The 18,998-nt window shown below is 55.3% G+C and overlaps 6 protein-coding genes across 6 annotated transcripts; 2 read left to right on the top strand and 4 right to left on the bottom strand.

Annotated features, from left to right (window-relative positions):
- Nucleotides 1–111: 111 nt before the first annotated feature.
- M409DRAFT_63395 (uncharacterized protein) lies at nt 112–2,754 on the bottom strand (the record flags this gene model as incomplete). Its single annotated transcript, XM_033815581.1, has 1 exon — nt 112–2,754. The coding sequence occupies one exon, from the start codon at nt 2,752–2,754 to the stop codon at nt 112–114; it is 2,643 nt and encodes an 880-aa protein (XP_033672727.1).
- Nucleotides 2,755–3,002: 248 nt separating this feature from the next.
- Nucleotides 3,003–3,591, top strand: M409DRAFT_18071 (uncharacterized protein; the record flags this gene model as incomplete). The annotated part of the gene is made up of 2 exons (XM_033804343.1): nt 3,003–3,074; nt 3,127–3,591. 2 exons carry the CDS (start codon nt 3,003–3,005, stop codon nt 3,589–3,591), a joined length of 537 nt encoding a protein of 178 aa, XP_033672726.1.
- A 356-nt stretch (nt 3,592–3,947) lies between these two features.
- M409DRAFT_50468 (uncharacterized protein) lies at nt 3,948–5,648 on the bottom strand (the record flags this gene model as incomplete). Its single annotated transcript, XM_033811544.1, has 3 exons — nt 3,948–4,943; nt 4,999–5,411; nt 5,474–5,648. 3 exons carry the CDS (start codon nt 5,646–5,648, stop codon nt 3,948–3,950), a joined length of 1,584 nt encoding a protein of 527 aa, XP_033672725.1.
- A 2,689-nt stretch (nt 5,649–8,337) lies between these two features.
- Nucleotides 8,338–9,618, top strand: M409DRAFT_63392 (uncharacterized protein; the record flags this gene model as incomplete). The annotated part of the gene is made up of 4 exons (XM_033815580.1): nt 8,338–8,457; nt 8,497–8,934; nt 8,987–9,553; nt 9,601–9,618. 4 exons carry the CDS (start codon nt 8,338–8,340, stop codon nt 9,616–9,618), a joined length of 1,143 nt encoding a protein of 380 aa, XP_033672724.1.
- A 3,791-nt stretch (nt 9,619–13,409) lies between these two features.
- Nucleotides 13,410–14,333, bottom strand: M409DRAFT_63391 (uncharacterized protein; the record flags this gene model as incomplete). The annotated part of the gene is made up of 3 exons (XM_033815579.1): nt 13,410–13,707; nt 13,782–14,199; nt 14,264–14,333. 3 exons carry the CDS (start codon nt 14,331–14,333, stop codon nt 13,410–13,412), a joined length of 786 nt encoding a protein of 261 aa, XP_033672723.1.
- A 606-nt stretch (nt 14,334–14,939) lies between these two features.
- M409DRAFT_18067 (uncharacterized protein) lies at nt 14,940–17,781 on the bottom strand (the record flags this gene model as incomplete). Its single annotated transcript, XM_033804342.1, has 2 exons — nt 14,940–14,981; nt 15,031–17,781. 2 exons carry the CDS (start codon nt 17,779–17,781, stop codon nt 14,940–14,942), a joined length of 2,793 nt encoding a protein of 930 aa, XP_033672722.1.
- Between the last annotated feature and the right edge of the window lie 1,217 nt (nt 17,782–18,998).

Below are 18,998 nucleotides of genomic sequence, written 5' to 3'. Positions count from 1 at the left end.
TTGAAGTAGCTTTCACTCACAAGCACTCATATCGTACATTACGGAGGCTACCCAAAAACCGGCCCAGACACAGCACTGTCATCCTGTGCCGCGAAATGTCTGGTCTGATCATCATACAGTAGCAACCTGTAACTTCTCCAACCTCTCGCTTACAGCATCCACCAACGCTGTTTCACGCTCCAGCAATTGAAACACCTGTGCCAGTTTCTGCTGGCGAATCCCCTCACCCCCAGTCGACGATCGTACATCAGTCTTGACCTCATCTCTCCCTTCAAGTTCCTTCTGCACCATCATAGCCTGATCTAGGAGCTGCTTGTACACATCCTCGACAGCCCTGAATCGACCAGCCAAAGTGTCTTCATCTTCGAGGCCGCTTGGTTGAGAGTCTGTCGACACGGTAAGATGGCTGTTCTCCATCCTGATGACACCTGCCGGGCTCGATGGGGTAGCAGAGATGCTTTGCTCGATCCTAGCCACTTCCTCCGCGAATGCCTTCTCCTTCCTTGACATCTCTTTCCCACCCAACCCTCTCACCTTCCTCTGCAGGGCTTGCACTCTCTCGCTGATGTCTTGCGCCTTGTCTTTCGATGCTTGAATGCGGTTCTCGATCTTCTTGCGCCCACCACGTACCAGCTCCGGTGCTCCATCAGCCTGCTCTGGGAACTCATCCTCTCCAGTAACACTGTTCACGCGATTCGAAAGGTCCTTCGTCTTCTCGATCTGCGCCTTGAGCTCGCTCATCAACCTCTCGCATCTCCTAAATAGCTCACCCGTAGCTAGACCGATGGCATGTGTCTCGCTGCTGAAGACTCGGTGTGCCTCTGCAAATTTCGACAAAGTATAGGGCGAGAAGCTGACCTGACCTTTGATATCGCCGGCTGCTCCAGTTGCTGACTCCCGTCGCCAGCCTTCCAGCACCGCTGGAAACGCTGATTGTTGAAAGAAAACTTCGTCTGGCTGGTAGGGCGCTCTCGATTCGGGCGCTGGGAGAGCTTCGGGTGGAGCGAATGAGTCTGGTGCAAAGGGGTGAGCGGTTGAAGAGGGTATATCCAGCAGAGTGGCAACAGGCTTGTTCTTGTCAGATTTAGTCAACACCATGTAGCCGACATCTGTGACAGTGTTGTCCAGAACTGCAATGGCGGCGGTCAGAGGAGCCGCTGCGTCATCGAGCTCAGTCAGAGGATCAACGAGCGTGCTGAGAGACTCCATCAGGACATCAAGTCGGAAGCCGATGCCTTCAACGTCCGCTCCAGGCGCGGATAGTTCGTTCTCCAGGCTCTCGATCCAAGGTCTGAACGATACGCTGTAGATGCCAGTTGACTGCGTCAAGAAAAGCTCGTAACGATCCACGGGCGAAGTAGTAAATGTGGACCAGTGTCCAGCTCCTTGTCCGCCTCGCTGGAGGTCCAAAGTCTCGAGTAGCAGAAGGTCCTTGGTGGCTTCCAACTCGTCGAGATACTGTATTCGACCGCGCTTCAATGGCAGCCACTCGGCCTCGACACCCTCCAAATCCAGACAGACATGTACTTGGTTGCTGTTCGTTGCGAGACAAATGATGCCCACGCTCAAGCCATCGTCCAACCCTATATCTTGGAAGTCGTCCTCGCTGTCGAACAGAGCTTCCTCGTTGACCTTGGGCGCAATGACGTGAACATCTGTAATCTCGCCAAAGTCGGGCTCAGGTAAGAGCTGGAAAGGACCTTGCAGCCTTGGAATTGCGCTCAGTCGCTCTGGTCGTGAGTAGACTTCCATGTCGTATGTGCCGCTAGGTCCTGGCACGGCTGTAGGGTCTTGTGAGTCGACGTCAGCGAGCCATGTGCTCTGCTGATGAGCAACCAGTCGCTGCATCTCGGAGCCTTGAGCACCCGCGTCGAGGATTCTTTGTTTCGAGACCACACTGGTGCTGAGACTGGGCAGAAGAGTCGAGGGTGTCCAGAATTTCGAGGGAAGGAATGGACACAGTGCGTAGACATCGCCTTCGTCCATGGCCACCCAGAGCGTCATGCTTGACCACCCATCCTCATCGTCTCTTCCACTTCCACCAAAACAGCTGGCTGCCACCTGCATCTCCACATCGTCCGGGGAGAAGGTATTGGTCATCTCCCTTCGCTTACTGGCACTGAAGTCTTCCCTCTGCGTAGCCGCATTGGCTAGTTTCTTCAAATCCACCGCCAGAGCTGGCTCATTGAATGTGCTCCTGTCGTTCTGATCCAACTCCCACAGCCGGACCGATGCATCCTTGGTCACCGTGACCAAGCAGTTGCCAGAGGGCGAGAGTGGATGCCATATGCCGCTGACGAGCGAAGGTGCCTCAACGACGTGCACAAGAGGTCCAACCTGGAATGAGCGAGGCTTGATTGGTTGACTGTCCTGGAAGTTGAGATGCTCTCTCGGCGGCAAAACACAGACATGACAGGTATGGCTGGTCAGGACCGCGAGGAAATCACCCGACGGAGAGACCGTCAGTTGGGTGATTGGCAGGTATCCCGGTGTCTTCAGCACTTTGAATGTCGACTGCGAGCGTTGTCCTCTCGAGCCCTCCCCAGCATCTTTCAAAATTGCCAGATCGCTCCATCGCACCTCATTTCGCACTGCTGTAAACACCTCTGTACCTCTATGTGCTATCTTCCTCGACGGTCCGACTAATTTAGCATCTGTCTGCCTCGACTTGTCATTGTCGGAGGGCTGAAAGAAGTCGAATCCAGGCGTGCCATAGTCCAGCCACTGCGGGCTTCGGGCGAGGATTTTCGGCATGGCTTTGGAGATCTTGGGAGTGTGAAGTGCTATCTCGAGCACATGGCAGGTCGAGGTGCGCTTCTGAAGGTGCCGACGGTGGTTGACGTAGTGAGGTGGTCGATTGAAAGAAGCTTCGAATGTTTTGGCGCGTGCTTCTGATCTTCACAAGCTGCCGCACGCGTGAAGGTCCGTGCGCCGCGGCTTGAAACAGCTCTCTTCCAATCCATCCACTCTTCAATCCTCTTGCAACTATCAACAACGCAAAGATGGTAGCACCATTCCGTTTCCAGAACACGGTCGATAGGCTAGACAAGCCGTCGTCGTACACAGTGGGAAAGGTACGCTTGCTAATTGTTCACAGCATGGGACGTTCACTAACCCCCCCTCCAGCACAAGAAGCGGAAGCGAAACGCCAACGAAGAAGAACCCAACCGCGCGCCGTCGCCAGAGCTCGAAGACAAGCTCGCTAATGCGACCACCCTCTACGTCGGCAACCTCTCCTTCTACACCACCGAGGAGCAGATCCACTCGCTGTTCAGCACATGCGGCGAGATCAAGCGACTGGTCATGGGCCTCGACCGCTTCAGCAAGACGCCCTGCGGCTTCTGCTTCGTCGAGTACTACACGCACGAGGACGCGCTGGATTGCTTGAAATACGTGGGAGGCACGAAGCTCGACGAGCGTATCATCCGTGCTGATTTGGACGAGGGATTCAGCGAGGGCAGACAATACGGACGAGGCAGAAGCGGTGGGCAGGTAAGAGACGAGTATCGGGAAGAATACGATCCAGGCCGTGGTGGGTTCGGTAGAATGGTTGCAGAAGAGCGTGGTGCGATGTACGACGACTACCAGTAGGATGGGCTACGGAAACGATGGGGACCTGGGCATGGTACCGGCGTTGGGAGCCTGAGGCACTTGGCCGTGATCTCGGTACTGGACACGGCGAAGGACTTTACGATACCCTGCTATATTGCTTGCAAATGAGTCTTTCACAAGACGGACGGCGCAAGATGTTGAGATGTCAAACTTGAGCATCTGGCTGTATTGGGTTTGCCGCTGAAACTGCATTGTTTTGGTCCCTGCCTATGACCTTCATCCCTGAATCAGCACATGGTCTGAGAAATCGGCTCGAAGACCACAGTGCGAGCAGATGCGGTATCTGGCTCCTTCCATTCTACTCGCACCACTTCAGCTCAAGAATCGTCGACTCCTCAATAAGACCTCGCCGACGCCTGTGTCGCATCCTGAGCATGTGCAACCTTCCAGCCGCCAGGCATCAAGTCAGTATAGACCCGCTCAGGATCATACTTCTCCCTGATCTCCTGAAGACGGCGCAAATTGCTCGCTCCGTAGCTCTCAAACACGTTCTGGCCCTTATCGGCGTCGTTGAGATAGATGTAACTCGAATAGCCGTCCACCTCTTGGAGTTTCTGTTCAATCTTGGTGTCGACCTCAGCAAGGAACTGTTCGATGACAGAGTCATCTTCATCTGAGGCCCACGTCACGCTCTGCTCTACCCAAAACGCCGGCTCAACTGGAATTCCGTATGGCGACCCTTTGCTTGCTTCAGCCATCCTGGTCGTGACAGGATTGAACGCAAGGCCAGTGAAGAAGTCACCAACGGTATTCGCGATACCAGTGGAGTTGAGGACGTCAAAATATGTGTCATGGATAATCTGAATGGTGGCCTTGGTGGCCTTGGAACTGATGACGCGGAATTTTTGACGACGACCATACGATTCACCGCCAGCTCGGAAAGCTGGAAGGTAACCTGCTCCGTACGATGCGAGCGGCAATTTACTTAAAACCGAGGATCCATCATCAGCGGGAAGACCAGTCGTAGTGCTGTTGACAAATTCCGCGAACGGACCTGATGTTGGAGCCGCAGTCCCGTTGTAGAAGAGCGTCGAGAAATATGCAGGCTGTGTGTAGTTCGGACCCCAACGTGCAATTGGTGTGATGGCAGCGAAAGGATCGGCATCCTCATCTGCTGTGAAGGCCAATACAGCAGCCAGGAATGCTTCTCGAACAGGGTCGCCACTGCCGTAAGAAGCTTCTGCAATCAACGGCGTGGGGTCGTAAAAGGTCTGGAGGTCGAAACGAGTGACGATGGCAAAGGAGTTTCCACCTCCTTGCAGAGCCCACCACAGGTCAGAATGTTCGTTATCCGAAGTTGCAGTAACAATGGATCCGTCAGCCAATACACACTGCACAAGACGTCAGCCTTTGAGCGTTCAGGTTCGCCGATTACGCGGCACTTACTTCGTACGCTCGAATTTTGCCGCCTGCAGAAGCCATCCCCTGGTTGAAACTGTAGAACGAAAGCCCTCCACCAAGAAGCAAGCCTGGCACTCCAACAGGACCCAAGCGTCCTCCCACGACGATCAAGCCCGTGCCATTGAGAGACTCGTAAACGTTTGCCCATCTCGGACCGGGGCCCACTGAAAAGTAAGATCGGTCCTCAGACAGTCGAAGAGTCTGGAGATTGGTGCTGGAGATGAGCACGCCCGTGGCATTGATATTCGCAGCGTCCGCGATGGGCATGTGGCCACCGCCTCTCATCGCGAACGGCACATGCGATGCCGTTAGTTGCTTGACGAAGCTGGAAACCTCGGAAGCATCGTGAGGCACTACGACGCACGCGGGACGTTCCCAAGCCGAAGCACTCCATGAGACTGTGAGCAAGAAGGTGGAAGTCAGTGGATGCCAAATGCGACAGATACAAGCGGTGGCACACCTTTGGTTTCGTTCAAATAGCCGGGATCATCAGGCAATAGTGTGATGTTTGGGAAATCGCTCTTGAGCTGTTGACATGTTGTTGGAACCGTGCCGACATTGCAGAACGACGATCCTGAGCCGTGTAGTAGGGCCGAGGCACTGGCAGCGAAGATGTTGTAGATGGAGAGCCGCATTGTTGGCTGGATGCTTGGTGGTGAAGGCGAGAAGGGCGGAATGGTTGAAGGCAGAAGTGTCGAGGCATGGCTCCGTATCTAGTTATATGCGTCTTTTCAAGTGGCAACGTCTTCTTCCAGACAAGCCCCTATGTCGCCGGTATATTCATTGTTCGCATTTCTCGTACCAGTCCATTGTGACGAAAGCAGTGCCTAGAAGTAGTACGAGGACCCGCAACGCGGTCTCTTGAACAGCCTACTATACCAGCGGCTCTAGTCTGCCGCTGAGCCACACAGACCTCGCAACTTGCGCACTGATGGCTGCTTCATGACGGTATCGCCGTCGGCAAGGACAGTGACGCAGTGACGGTGCCGGCCAAATGGAGCCTTGTCGAGAACAAGATCTGTTGCAGCCGGGTCTTCAGCGTTACGGATTGGAATTGATAGCATGCCGCCTAACAGTTCCACAGCGATGTCAAAGTGGGCAATTTCTGGTTTCATTTCATGGACGATCATTGTTTGAGCACGTTCGATGTAGAGGTGAAGTCCAGACTGCAGTGGCAAGCCAAGCCAAGCCGCTGGTGGCGGTTGGGGAGAGCGAGGGGAGCGAGGGGAACGAGGAAAACGAGGAAAGCGAGATGAACGAGCGCGCCATCCAGCAGGACCAAGAACATGCAATTTGCCGTGGCGGAAGCATCTTTCAAACACAATGGGACTGTGAAAGTACGTATCTGTGCAACTCCAGATCCTGATCATTCCTCTCGAATTGCGCCACACTGGCCATATACCTGACGCTGGCAGCAGTCCAGTACGATGGGAGCGACGAGGACGCGAACAACGAAGCGAACGCCGCACACGAAATCGAGGAAAGGCTGTGTGCAGTGCAAGGGGCGTCGCGTCAAATGCGATGAGGTGCGTCCTGTGTGCTCGGGATGCGAACGGATGGGTCTCGCATGCTCCTATCGCCTGCCCCTTCCCCATGCCTTTTATCAAAGCAGCGCGCAAAGCACGTCTGCCAGCCCCCAAGAAGCACCACCAACAGATCATACGACATGGACCACGACCGATATGATGCTGCTGCAGCACTACGTGAGCTGCAGTTGCCTCAGTTTCTCTCCGGGCACGACTCGGCACGAGTGCTGGACTATGCAGGTGTCCAAGATTGCGCTTCACAACAGCTATTTGCTCCACCAACTCTTGGCCGTCGCTGCTCTTCACATGATGAGCACAGGGGCGAGCGACTCGAGTCTGTTCGAGTCCGCTTCTTTGCATCGAAGACTGGCTCTGGAAGGCGTTGGTCCTGTCATGACGAGCTGGGCCCCTAATTCCAGTATCTCACTGTTCGCTTTTGCTGGCCTCACGACCATCTACAGCTATGGCGAAGTATCCCTGCGGCCCAGAACGACGGACGAAGTGGATTTCATAGGCCGCATCATATCATGCTTCCATCTTGCGCGAGGCATATCAACCGTCTTGAGCGCACACAACAGCGAGATACAAAAAACATGGGCCGCAGGCATGACCAACTTCGATGCCGCCGACGAGCTGTCGTTGCTACGATCTTCCGGCCTCGGCCTCAAGCAAATAGACAATCTCTCAGTCTTGATCAGAACGCACGCAAAAGCGCCCGATGTTGTTGATGCATATCTCGACGCGGCCCGTCGTTGTCTCGAAAACATCACCCTGCTGCTTCGCAATCAAGACGCTGAAGATGACATCTCCTACTTGATCATGTCTTGGCCTAACGATGTCCACGAGGTCTACATGGAACAGTTGGAAAGTAGAGATCCTGTGGCACTGGTCATCCTCGCGCACTACGCGGTGCTGATGAAAATGCGGACTCGATATTGGTGGTTGAAAGGCTTGCCTCTCATGGTTCTGCAGGACGTCGAGCGAGTGATCCCGCAAGATTTTCGATATCATCTGGAATGGCCCTCACAAATGATCAGACCGGTTTGATCGAGTTCAAAGTCGTCGCCAGCTGTGGCCTGCGAGGACCAGACGTGCCTTAGGCTGAAACAATCCCAGCCAGGTTTCATCCCAAAACCAAGCACTATTTCTCTGCTCATGACATTCGACGCACAGAAATCGACGGTGACGGGCTTTCGATAATCTCTCCTCGCGATGGTACATGTAGCTGGTAGGTGGCCTCCCAACTGCCAAGCCAAGCGTTCAGAAGCCAACGACGAACATCCTGGAACTTCACGTACACAGTGCTAAACACGGCACCGGATTGCTTCCTCCGCTGCCATGTTTTGTAACGATAAGCCCATCACAAACTCACAAAGTGCAGAGATCGGGACCGACTGCCGCCATCTGGACGATGCCTCTGTGGGGTCGGCGTGTCGCGAGTCAGAAGATGCGATCAACCACAAACTGCTGCAGGCACTGATTCAGGGATCGCCGCCCACAACAACAGACATTGGCGTAACCTGCACCGCAGCCCAAGGCATGGTGTAATTCCTGTAAGCTGCCATGTCAGGTACACGAGCAGGACAAGGGCCAAGAGGAGGTTCTCGCTGCAAAGCGTCCCAAAAGCAACCCGACGAGGACGTGGCTGGTGTGTGATCTTTGAATCATGAGCCTACATATGGTAAACGGCGATGACGCTGATGTTGTAGCGCGATGCTGGGTTGACTTGTATGCCATCTTCCCTCGAGCCCGTACCTGAGAGCTTCGTTCGTCCACTCCTCCCATTTTGCTGGAGGCTATGAGGTCCAAGTCAAGACTCCTCCTACCTCTCCTTATTACCGGGGTTGCCAGCGATATGGTACACTCACCTCGACAGGCTGTGGACCTCAGCCAAGCAGAGGCATTGCCTTCTTGCGTGGTAAACAACCCTCATGCCGTGTAGAAACTTGGGCGTCAGCTAACCCTTCAGACAACATGCTCAACCCAGCTGTCACCCACCTACGGGTGCCAGCCCAACACAGCTTGTTTCTGTACAAACTCACAGCTATCCACCGCGTTGGAAGCATGCATCACCGCAAACTGCACAATCCCAGAAGGCATTGCAGCAAAGAAGTTCCAGGCCGAGACTTGTGGCTATTCCGTTCGAAGTCAAGTTGATACCGGTGAGGCTGTTCTGTGGGCCTTCTTCACGATCGCCATCATCTTCAGCATCCTGCGATGTGTTTCGCGCTGCCGGATGCTCGGTGGTGCTGGGTACTGGTGGGACGACTGGACCTGTCTCGTGTGCGTCTTACCGATGATCGGCATCACGATCACGGGATACCTGGGCTACCAGCATGGAATGGGACGAGACTATTGGGAAGTGGGCGCCAGTGGCATTGAAGAGTCAACAAAGGTAAGATCATCTCAAGATTTATAAACCTGTCTCTCCTGACTTTTCGCCCCAGGTCTTCTACGCCGGCGAGCCGCTCTATGTCGCTGTAGTGTTTGGCACAAAAATCAGCTTGGTCCTGCTATACCTGCGGATCTGGTCAAAGGACTCTCGAAACCTCAACATGGCTTGCTGGATTGTCATTGGTCTACTCGCCGCACTTTTTGTCTCGTTCGAGTTTGCCACCATCTTTCAGTGCATTCCGATCAGCTACAACTGGACATCTGTCGTCGACCGCACAGTCACCGGATCATGTACCGATAGACTAGCTCAAGTCTACACAGCAGCCGCCTTCAACATCTTCTTTGATGTTCTTGTCCTGCTCTTACCGGTGCCGAGCCTCCTCAAGTTGAACATTAGCTGGATGAAGAAGCTCGGTGTTGGCATTGTCTTCCTAGTCGGGATCCTTGTCACGATTTGTTCCATCGTACGCCTCAGCTACCTCTCCAAGTATGGAAACTCCACCAACATCACTTGGAATTATGCGTACATCGGCATGTGGAGCTTGCTCGAGGTTCATCTGAGCGTAGTATGTGTCTGCGTCCCTGCTGCCGCCGGTCTCTTTTACCGAACATGGAGGCACGTCAGGCATGGCAGCCCTGCCGAGAGCATGGACCTCGATGAGCATAGCAACAGAGGAGGAGATGAGAAGCAAATTCTTGGTGGCAACACCGACACCATGCCTCCTCGAACTCTGCAGACCACTGCTCAAGTGTCTGGACTTGGACTGTCGAACTTGGACCTCGAGTCTGGGGCATCCGCCAAGTCAGATGATGCCTCTTCATCGCCACCTGGGTTTGATGAGATGTGGACCAATCTTGGTGACAAAGACAAGGACAAGCAACGACCTCCTTATGAACTGCACGGCAATTCAGAGAACAGCCATGAGACATCCACCAGCCGGCCTGCCCTTCACTCTCAGGAGAAGTCGAGCGAGAACCGAGGATCAGGTAGCGCCAGTCGACCTGCACTGCCGTCGCAGTCACAATCGAATGAGAGTCATGTTCTCGGCAACGATCGGCCTATTCTACTTTCGCCAACTGAATCTAAGGAACGGCAGGAGAAGTATCGTGCTTTCCAGACACAGCCTGACACCAGGGAGAGTCAGTTCCGCCCTGCCATGCAGTCACCAGGAAGTTCTGAGGAGAGCATTGATCGGTCTGCACCTCTGTCTCCTGCCGAAGATCAGCATGGCGAAAAGCAACCTGACCTGACATCAGAAGAGGCTTCGAAGGACGGTCAACAGCGGCCTGCTCTGAAATCGAACGGAGGTTCTAAGGACAGCCAGCAACGTCCTTCGCTCCACTCTCGTGTCCAGTCCAAAGACAGTCAAGGTCGACCATCTCCGTTGTCTCCAGGCCAGCTAGATGAGACCATGGTCGCTGGAACAGCCCGTCCTTCATTCTACGAGCACCGGCCGTCAGAAGAGTTCCAGCAGCCGAGAGATCAGCACCCTGCCTTCCGCTCAGACGAGCAGTCACAATGGGACGGTCAAAGTGTGGATGGCGACCGCCCGAGTCTTTTCAACTTTGGCCAGTCGAAGGATGGTCAGAGCATCTACAGCGGTCGGCCTGCATTCTTCTCGCCGCCGTCCAAAGACAACCAGAGCTTCTACAGTGACCGTCCGGTCCTCCACTCTTCTCAGTCGACTGAAGGCTCCATGATGGCAAGCCGACCAAGCTTTGACTCTCGCCGTTACTCTCGAGAGAATCAGCTCTTCCAAGTTCTTCCTACCCTCTTCACCCAAGGCGGCCCTTCGTCTACCAATCAGTGGCAGTCTAACATGTCGTCGCGAGGTCATTCAAGGGACGGATCCATGGCACGTCCAGCGCTCTTCTCGCAGTTTCAGTCAAAGGACAGTCAAAGTCGTCGTCCATTCCTGTCACAGGGACAATCGAAAGATACCGGCATCACAGATATCTCACGCCCTGCGCTTTACTCCACTGGCAATTCCAGGCAAGGCTACAATGATGAAGATATTCAAGATAATATCGCCGCAGCCGAAGCCATGGTCGGTGTCGGTGCCCTCGAGCAGCAAGATCAACGGTTTCAGGCACCGCCCGCCAAGTCGCCAGCTCGCCACTCCTATACCAAGTCACCCCAAGCTCAATCTCCAAGTGTGAACGAACATGATCAGAATGCTGACTTAGCTGCCACCATTGCTGATGCCTTGGTCGGCGTCCGTCAGATGCAGCAGCAGTTATCCATGAAGAGCGAAGAGCCAGAGCCAGAGCCAAAGAGCCCGTCTAAATCTTCCCAAGACACAAGGAACGACTCCGCTACAGAGACCACCGAGAAGCCAATGTCTTCTCCATGGTCTTTTGACGGACGCGCCAAGTCTTTCAGAGACCCAGCGGACACTGCTTCGCCTGTTGGTTCGCCTCTTGCTTCACCGTTCTCGTCTCTGGGCTCGCCAAACACAATGGCAGGTCGGGAGCACCCACTTCGATCGCAAGGAAGACAGGCTTCTTCCGAAGGTGAACAGCTGAGACAAAGGGCTGCCACAATTGAGTCAGAGGCTCGCGAGCGACCCCTTGAATCAGCGCAATCTCCCAAGACTCCAAAGGCCCCCAAATCTACCAGGTTTGAGACTCGTGCCGCCGAAGAAGAGCAGCGTCGTCTCGACGCTACAGAAGTTGCCGCACCTGAAGCTGTTACTGCTGCCGCTACCGTTGCTGCCACGGCTACTGTGCCCGCCGCTGCCGCTGCTGCCCTTGGAGAGAAGCGCGAGTTGACACGTCGTTCTCGCAGCGAGTCTGAGTTAAAAGACGACATCGAGGAACGCAAACGGGCTGAAGCCTGGCGGCCAGTAACACCCAGCGTCAGTCGAAGCGCTTCCCGCGAAGAGCATCCACTCAACTCTACTCCAGCCCGTAACCCGTACGAGGACGAGCAGATGAGAAAAGGCGCTGGCACTCAGACAGACTTCCCTTACGAGTCTGAGGAGAACTTGAACGAGCCACAACAACGCATGAGCCCAGAGTTGCAGCACTACAAGAGACAACGCGCAGCTGAGTCTGAAGCCGCGCTGGCGGATGCATACTACGAGCACATGGAACGCAAGTACTCTCAAGATGAGCCGCGTGGCCCGTTCGAGGAAGAACACAAAGCGACTAGACGTGCCGAGAGAGCTGCTCGCCGTGCTGCCAGTGCCGCTAGCGTTGCTGAAAGGACAACGTCTCGCAATAGTAATGACATTGGCGATATGCTTTCCGCCATGGCATCTGCTGTTGGCGAAGTAGGTGACCAGCCAGCCGAGGAAGATCGCAACCGTTCCAACATGGATGAAGTTGCTCAGCCTGAGGCTGTCTTGGCCGATCACCCTCTGGAAGGACTACGAACCTCTCAACCCATCGAAACCGAGTTCGAGGCCCAACAAGCCGCCGAGCTTGCCATCGCTGACGCCGCACCACCACCAACGATCCACCGCTCTCGCAGCAACTCTCGTTCCTCCCGCCCAGACCCATCCCCAATCCAACGACGCAGCCGTCCCTCCAACGAAAACCACAAAGTCTACGAGCTCGAAGGCGGCTCCGCCCCACCCCCAACCATCCACCGCTCCCGCAGCAACTCCACCACCGCCTCCAACAGACACTACTCCCACAACCCCCGCCGCGCAGGCGAAGACAGCGGCGCCGAATCCGCGACCGAGAACGACCACCCCCTGCGCTCCCAAGGAAAGTCCGGCCTCTACTCCCACCCCAACTCCCGCCCCACATCCTTCACCTTTCGCCGTCGAACCACCCAATCCGACTCCGCCGCCGAGTCCGCCAACGAGGACGACCACCCCTTGCGTTCCCAAGGCCGCTCAGGTCTCTACCACAACGACTCAACCGAGTCCCTCGACGCCGCGCAACAAACCCGCAACGCCTCCGTCGTCGCCATCAAAGCCGCCGCAGAACAACGTCGCGCGCGCCAGAAACGCCGACAGAGCGGGAATAGCGTGCAGAGCGCGAAGAGCGATAGCTCGACGGAGATTCTTTACGAGGGGAGAGCGAATGCCAAGAAGGAGAAGACGTATAAGAGTTTTGTGACGGAGCCGGCGAAGCCGCTTGGACGGGGGGCGAGTCCGAGGGGGTTTGCTAATGGTGCTGGTAGGGGAGGCGATGGGTATGGGTATGGGTACGGAAATGCGAATGGTGGCGGGAGGGGGTATTATCGGGAGCCATCGCCGATGAGTAGCAGTGAGGAGTATCGGGTGAGGGTCACGGAGCGGCGGGGGAGTCATGGAAGTAGGGAGTTGAGGATGCCGTGGAGGGAGTGGGAGGGGGATGAGGAGGGGTGGTGAGTGAGGGTTGTATGTAATGATTTTCTTCTCTTTCATATGTAATGATTGAGGCAGTTAGTGGGCTGTGAGGCGTTAGAGAGGAATCCTGTATAACAGTAACGAGACCCACGAAATCCAGAGCCTCTTAAACCCCATCGCCACCGCCTGCCCTCTAAACGATCAAATGCCCCCCAGTCGTCACAACCTGCGTCCCGGTGGTATTCCGATCCTTCATCAAATACAGATAACTCTCCGCCACCTCCTCGATCGTGCCCACCTTCCCCACGGGCAACTTCTCCTCAATCTGCTTGAAAAACCCCGCCTTCCGCTCGGGACTCATCCCCGCCCAGAGTTCCGTGTCGACGGCCCCTGGACACACGAGGTTCACGCGGATGGGCTTCAGGTCGAGGGCTAGGCCGCGCACCATACCTTGCAGGCCTGTGGCATAGGAGTTGACGACGGTCCAGTTGCTAACATCCAATATCAGCATACACACGTATGCTGGGCGAAGGGGGTGGGGGGCAAAAAGTTAGGGACTACTTACGGATTCGGCCTCTCCGCCACACCCCCCGTCGTCAACGTAATCGAACTCTTCGGCCCCGGATTCATCCTCGGCGGCGCATACTTGCCAATAAACAACGGCGCATAAAACCTCACGAGCCCGGCCTTCTTGATAAACTCCATATCGATCTCCGGCAGCGCCTTCACCGCCAGGCTGTCGCCGGCCGTGTGGATGACGTGGTCGATGCCGTCGCCGACGGCTTCGAAGAGCGCCGCGATGTTCGACTCGAGCGTCGCCTCGTCGCCGAGGTCGCAGGCGTGGCCGGTGATGCGGGATGCGGCGGACGGGTAGGTTTTTTGGAGGGAGGTGATGGCTTTTTCCACGCGGGACGGGTTCGAGGAGGAGATTATTACCGTGCAGCCGTTTTCGAGGGAGGCTTCGGCGGCGCCGTAGCCGATGCCTAGAATGTGTTGTTAGGGAACGGGTCTAGAGGATGGACGCTAAGTTGTGTAGCCTGATTGTACCTGCTGAGCCGCCGATGATGAGGACTTTGTCGCCCTTGAGCTTTTGCGTGTACTTGACTTGGTCGGCCATGTTGTCTTGTTGTCTCGTTGACGAGATTGTTGCTTGGTAATGGAGGGAGTTCGAGCCTTGTGTCCTCAGCGAAGCGGTGTGCACCTTGGCGATCCTTTCGAAGAATCTCTTTTGGCAGTCGTCAACAATCCGTGCCAATGGCTTGGTTTATAACATGCCCATATCTTGTCAGTGTCCTCGAAGATTAAGACGGAAAGAAGTTCAACCCCAAGTGCGGACTTTAGAGATAGCTCCACCGTTGATGTCATCAATTGGAAGAGCTCGGGGACTGCAGCTCAAACGTACAGTACATGATCTGGTTTTATTCAAATCTTCTACATACCTATGTTCGTGCTCTTGCTGGGGTATCGTCGAGACTGGATTAGCGCGCCCACGATGCAGGGCCACATGTGATTTTCCGCCCTCTTTACGCTTAGCATAGGGTTGCCTGCTGACGTATCTCCTTAACGCCGTGTATCAGCCGCCAGTACTATGCCTTAAAGGTCCAAAATGGAATGGCAGCGAGGAATTGAGGCGTGTCTCCATGCGGTGCGAACTAGTAAGGGATCTGTGATTCTTCGACGACTTCAAGGTAGATTCAGCCGCCAGATATCGTCGTATATGAGCTCAGGCGAATTGCCACCTGGCATTGACCTGTTTGCGGGTGACCTGGGAGCCGTTAGCATTGCTCAACGTGTAGTAGAGAGGGTCGACTCACCAAAGGTCCAACAACAAAAGTGGCCACAGCTAGCGCAGCAACAGTAGCCAGCATCTGGAACTTGTTGAAGTCCTTCCCCAAGATGTCGAAGCTGAAACTTGGGCTGAGCCTTGTTCCAAACACATCATGACCGTATGCAAACACCAGACTGGTACTCTCGATCAAGGCCGGACTGGTAATGATATTGCTGATGCCTAGCACTTCTCTCTGATGATTGAGGTACCACTTTGGGTCGAATTCGATCGTGGGAGTGTATCTCATCAAGCCTTCACCTTGCTCATCCTTCGTGGGATCCCGTCCAACAGGGCGACGAGGGTCAAGGATGCCGTACGGAATACCAACAATGGCACTCGAATCGGAGAGCACTGCCAACAGTTGGCGTGACGTGATGCCTTGACGAGTTTGAGTCACGGCGAGCTTCGAGATAGATTCTGGGATCTGATATGACCTGAGCATAACGAACGGCTCAGCCGGCGCCTGCAGACTGGAAGAATTGACCTTGCCGGTCAGAGGTCCTCGATCGTTGGGGACCAGCGACTCAAACATCTCGCCGACGACGAGGTAGTGTCCCTTTGGTGAATCATCTGAAGCCTCCACAGTGTAGGAGTAAGCGAACCAGTTCTCTGACAAAGTCGATGATATCGGGGCCTGCAAGTCAACGTTGCTGTGCGAATCGGCGTAAAGCGTGGCTCCAGAGACAGTATCCAGCACATAGAACGAGACCGTCTGAGTCTGGTCGTTCACGGTTGCCAACAACGCCAAATTGGGACTGAGGTACTTGTAAAGCACTCTTCGGTCGCCAAGAACCTTGCCTATCGACGCGACTGGGTCGTTCACTGGTCTTGGAACGAGGCTCAGGATGCGTTCGCCCGTACCGGGTATGAAACGCCAAATAGCGCCTGAAGCCGCACTGCCGACTTTGTTGGCTTCCAATTCGCCGTCATGTAGAGAGAATCGCACGGTGCCGACGGAAGGATTGACCACGAGAACAGCGGCGGAGGAAGGAACTTCACCAGTGGATGCGTCAAACTGCAATTGTTGCAAGCCGACACCATGTTCAAGAACCAGAACACCGTCAGAAGCTGATTTGAAAGTAGGATCCCAGCTTTCTCCAGGCTTGAGCTCCACGGCCTGCTTGCTCCAGAGGATCTTGTATGGGTTGGCAGCGTCAAGGGCAACCACTCTGCCGTTCTTGGTAGCGCATGCAATGACCTTGTGGAAGCCAAATACATCGCCTGTTAGACCACTGTCTGCTGTTGTGCCAAAAAGCTGGTTTCTGACCTTCTGTGGCAAGGAACTCAGCACGGCTGGCAATCGCTGCCAGTCCTGGATGTGACGCTTGACTCGATGAATGTAAGCCGAAATTGGGTTGCTGTGCGCCTCCACTTCAAGTTCGTGGGCGAAGGCCTCGACTTCAGGAGGGGAGGCAAAGATGGCTGACTGGGTCGTTGCCAGTAGTTCCGGTCGCTGCCAGACAGGGCTTCCCTCTCTGATCAAGATCCAGTCACCAGTAGACAGGAAGACGGCGGAGCGCACAGCTGAGACACTGTCGTCTTTAACAGAGACCTCGGAGACCGCGTGCACCGGCTCTGCTTCTTCACCCTTGGCGACTGGGATGCCCAAGTCTGCCAGCGGCCATCTGCCTAGCGAACCATGCGAAGCAGATGACACAGTCATCACCTGACCACGTGAAATTCTCGTGAAGTAGACATTTGCATCAGATGTGCTGGTCGAAAAGGCGCCCTTTCCACTGATCTTAGGCAGTGAATATGCCTTCTCCACTTTACTCTTCTTCAAATCAATGTGGTACACCTCACCCCAGTGAGAAATGTCCGTCTCATAATGCACGAGGAAGTGTGCAAGAGAGTTGGTGTGGAATGGAGCATGCAGTCGAACGTTTGTGATGGCATGTTCGTTGTGCTTCTCAATGTTGAAGGAAGCAACCGCTTTGGAACCGATGATGTTGACTTTAAGCACACTTCGAGCGGCGTCTGTCCAAGCAATGATAGGCGAAGCTGAATTTGCACCGACTGAGATGATAGTATCAGTCGACGCAAGCTCACTGTCCGAACTGAGCGTGTACTCGTCATTCTTCCGGCCGGTAACTGGGTCCAAGCTGATGACTTTGATCTTGATGTTGCCCAGCAGAGTTTTGTGTAGCACAATGCCAAAAATTTCCGTGGCCGAGGCGGACACCTGGTATGGAATATCTCCACTGTCGATGCTATGCGTCCACTTCGTAGTTCCTGAAGCACCGTCCACCCGTAATATCGATGGGCTGTTTCCACTGGTCAAAACAACAGTATCCTTCACACCAGGAGTTTGACTGGCATCCTGAAGCTCCAGAATCTCGAGGTCCTCAATTCTGCCAGGCGTGTCAATAGTCCAGACTAGCCTACCATCGGCTGCACTCCATGCTGTCGTCTTGTTTCCGATGCCGCCCACGACCACATCCTGGCCCTCGCCAGCGCGCAAAAAACCCGCATTGGAGGAAATACCAGCAGAACGCAGCGACTGACGCCAGACTAGCGCGCCATCTCTGGGATTAACAGCTCCCACGACACCTTCCTCGGAGAGGGTGTAGATGAGGGAAGCTCTGGAGCTTGGGTTTGGCTGGTGGAAGAAGGTCGTCTCCTCTTTCGGGGCTCCCAGAAGGGCGTAGTGATAGTCGATCGTCCAGGCTTCGTCGGCAAAGACTGCAGTGGTGGAATGGAGCAGTAAAGCTACCGCTCCGAGCAGCGGGAGATGCATTGTTGGCGGGTTCAAGGCACCTGATGTTCAAGCACGTTTGAGGCGAGGTCGACTGCTGGGCTTGGCGGAGGTAAACGGCGGCCAGCCTGACTCGTGGGGAGAGGGCCGTCAAGAGATACGGAGGCGACCGCGTCTATGTATCTACTTAGGGCTCGCTTCACTCGCGTCGATACTTTAACACGTACATACACCCAACGTCACGACGCGCCCTTCCACGTCCTTCGGCCTCGCGCTTCCTCGCATCGTGCATGTCGATGAGGCCACTGACCGGCATTTGGACGACAGACTTTCGGGCTGGAGGGTCGGGCTGGCAGGCGGAAGTGGTGTGCCGCCGGGGATTTAAAGGCAGAGCGACTGCAGGCTGCATGATGATGGCTGGACGCTCGCTAGGCGCATATCGGCTGCACAGCGCTGCATATCGCGGCGGGCAGCGAATGGCTTGAGGGTGTAGGAACCGCGCCGGCGGCTTCGCCAGAGCAATCAGCAGTAGGAGACGGCGGGTGGTGTTCCCGGTTGGGCGAGTACACCCCTCCATATCCGACCTCTGAGCTCGATCGGCGAGAGATAGAGTGCGCCGACGCCGTAACTCTGGGCTCTTCTCGTGCAGCTTTGACGGCGCGTGGGCCAGTCGCCCGGCAGCCGTAGTCCCCAACCACCCAATGCAGCTCTGCAGTGGTTGAGGCGTGAGGTGCGTTTTTCCCATCAAGCGGCGAATGGCAAAAACGCTGCTGCAAAGCGCTGCCAGCACTGGCTGCTCGGGACCGCAGGCCCAGCGAATGGCAGGACGCGCATCCTCACCATTTTCTTCCACCAGCAGAGCTCTCGACTACGTCCGCTGCTCGACTCGCGTGTTCGACAGGCATCGTCGGGCCTGGCACCCAATGCGTCGTCACGGCTTTTAGCCCGCGAAAAAAGTCTGGGTCTGGATGATGGGCACTTCTGTGCTGGGACTTGCTGCTGTGCACAAAAACCCTCTAACTTAATACACCTAGGCCCTCCTGCCCATGGGACGCGACTCGATGGCACCCAGAGCTACTGCACTCGTCGCTGTAGGCAGTTGTAAGGATAGCTTTTCTTCAACTACTACTACTGCTCCTACCACACCACCACCTCCTCCTCTACCTTCATCCCTACTTCCTCTTCCCCCGTTTGCGACCTATCACGCTGGGCCCTTCCGCTTTCCGCGCCGTGTCACCCAAGACCTCTCCACCACCGGC

The sequence above is a fragment of the Zasmidium cellare genome, assembly GCF_010093935.1.
Source record: "Zasmidium cellare ATCC 36951 unplaced genomic scaffold M409scaffold_4, whole genome shotgun sequence".
In the NCBI taxonomy this organism is placed as follows: Eukaryota; Fungi; Ascomycota; class Dothideomycetes; order Mycosphaerellales; family Mycosphaerellaceae; genus Zasmidium; species Zasmidium cellare.
This window is presented reverse-complemented; position numbering and strand designations above follow the sequence as displayed.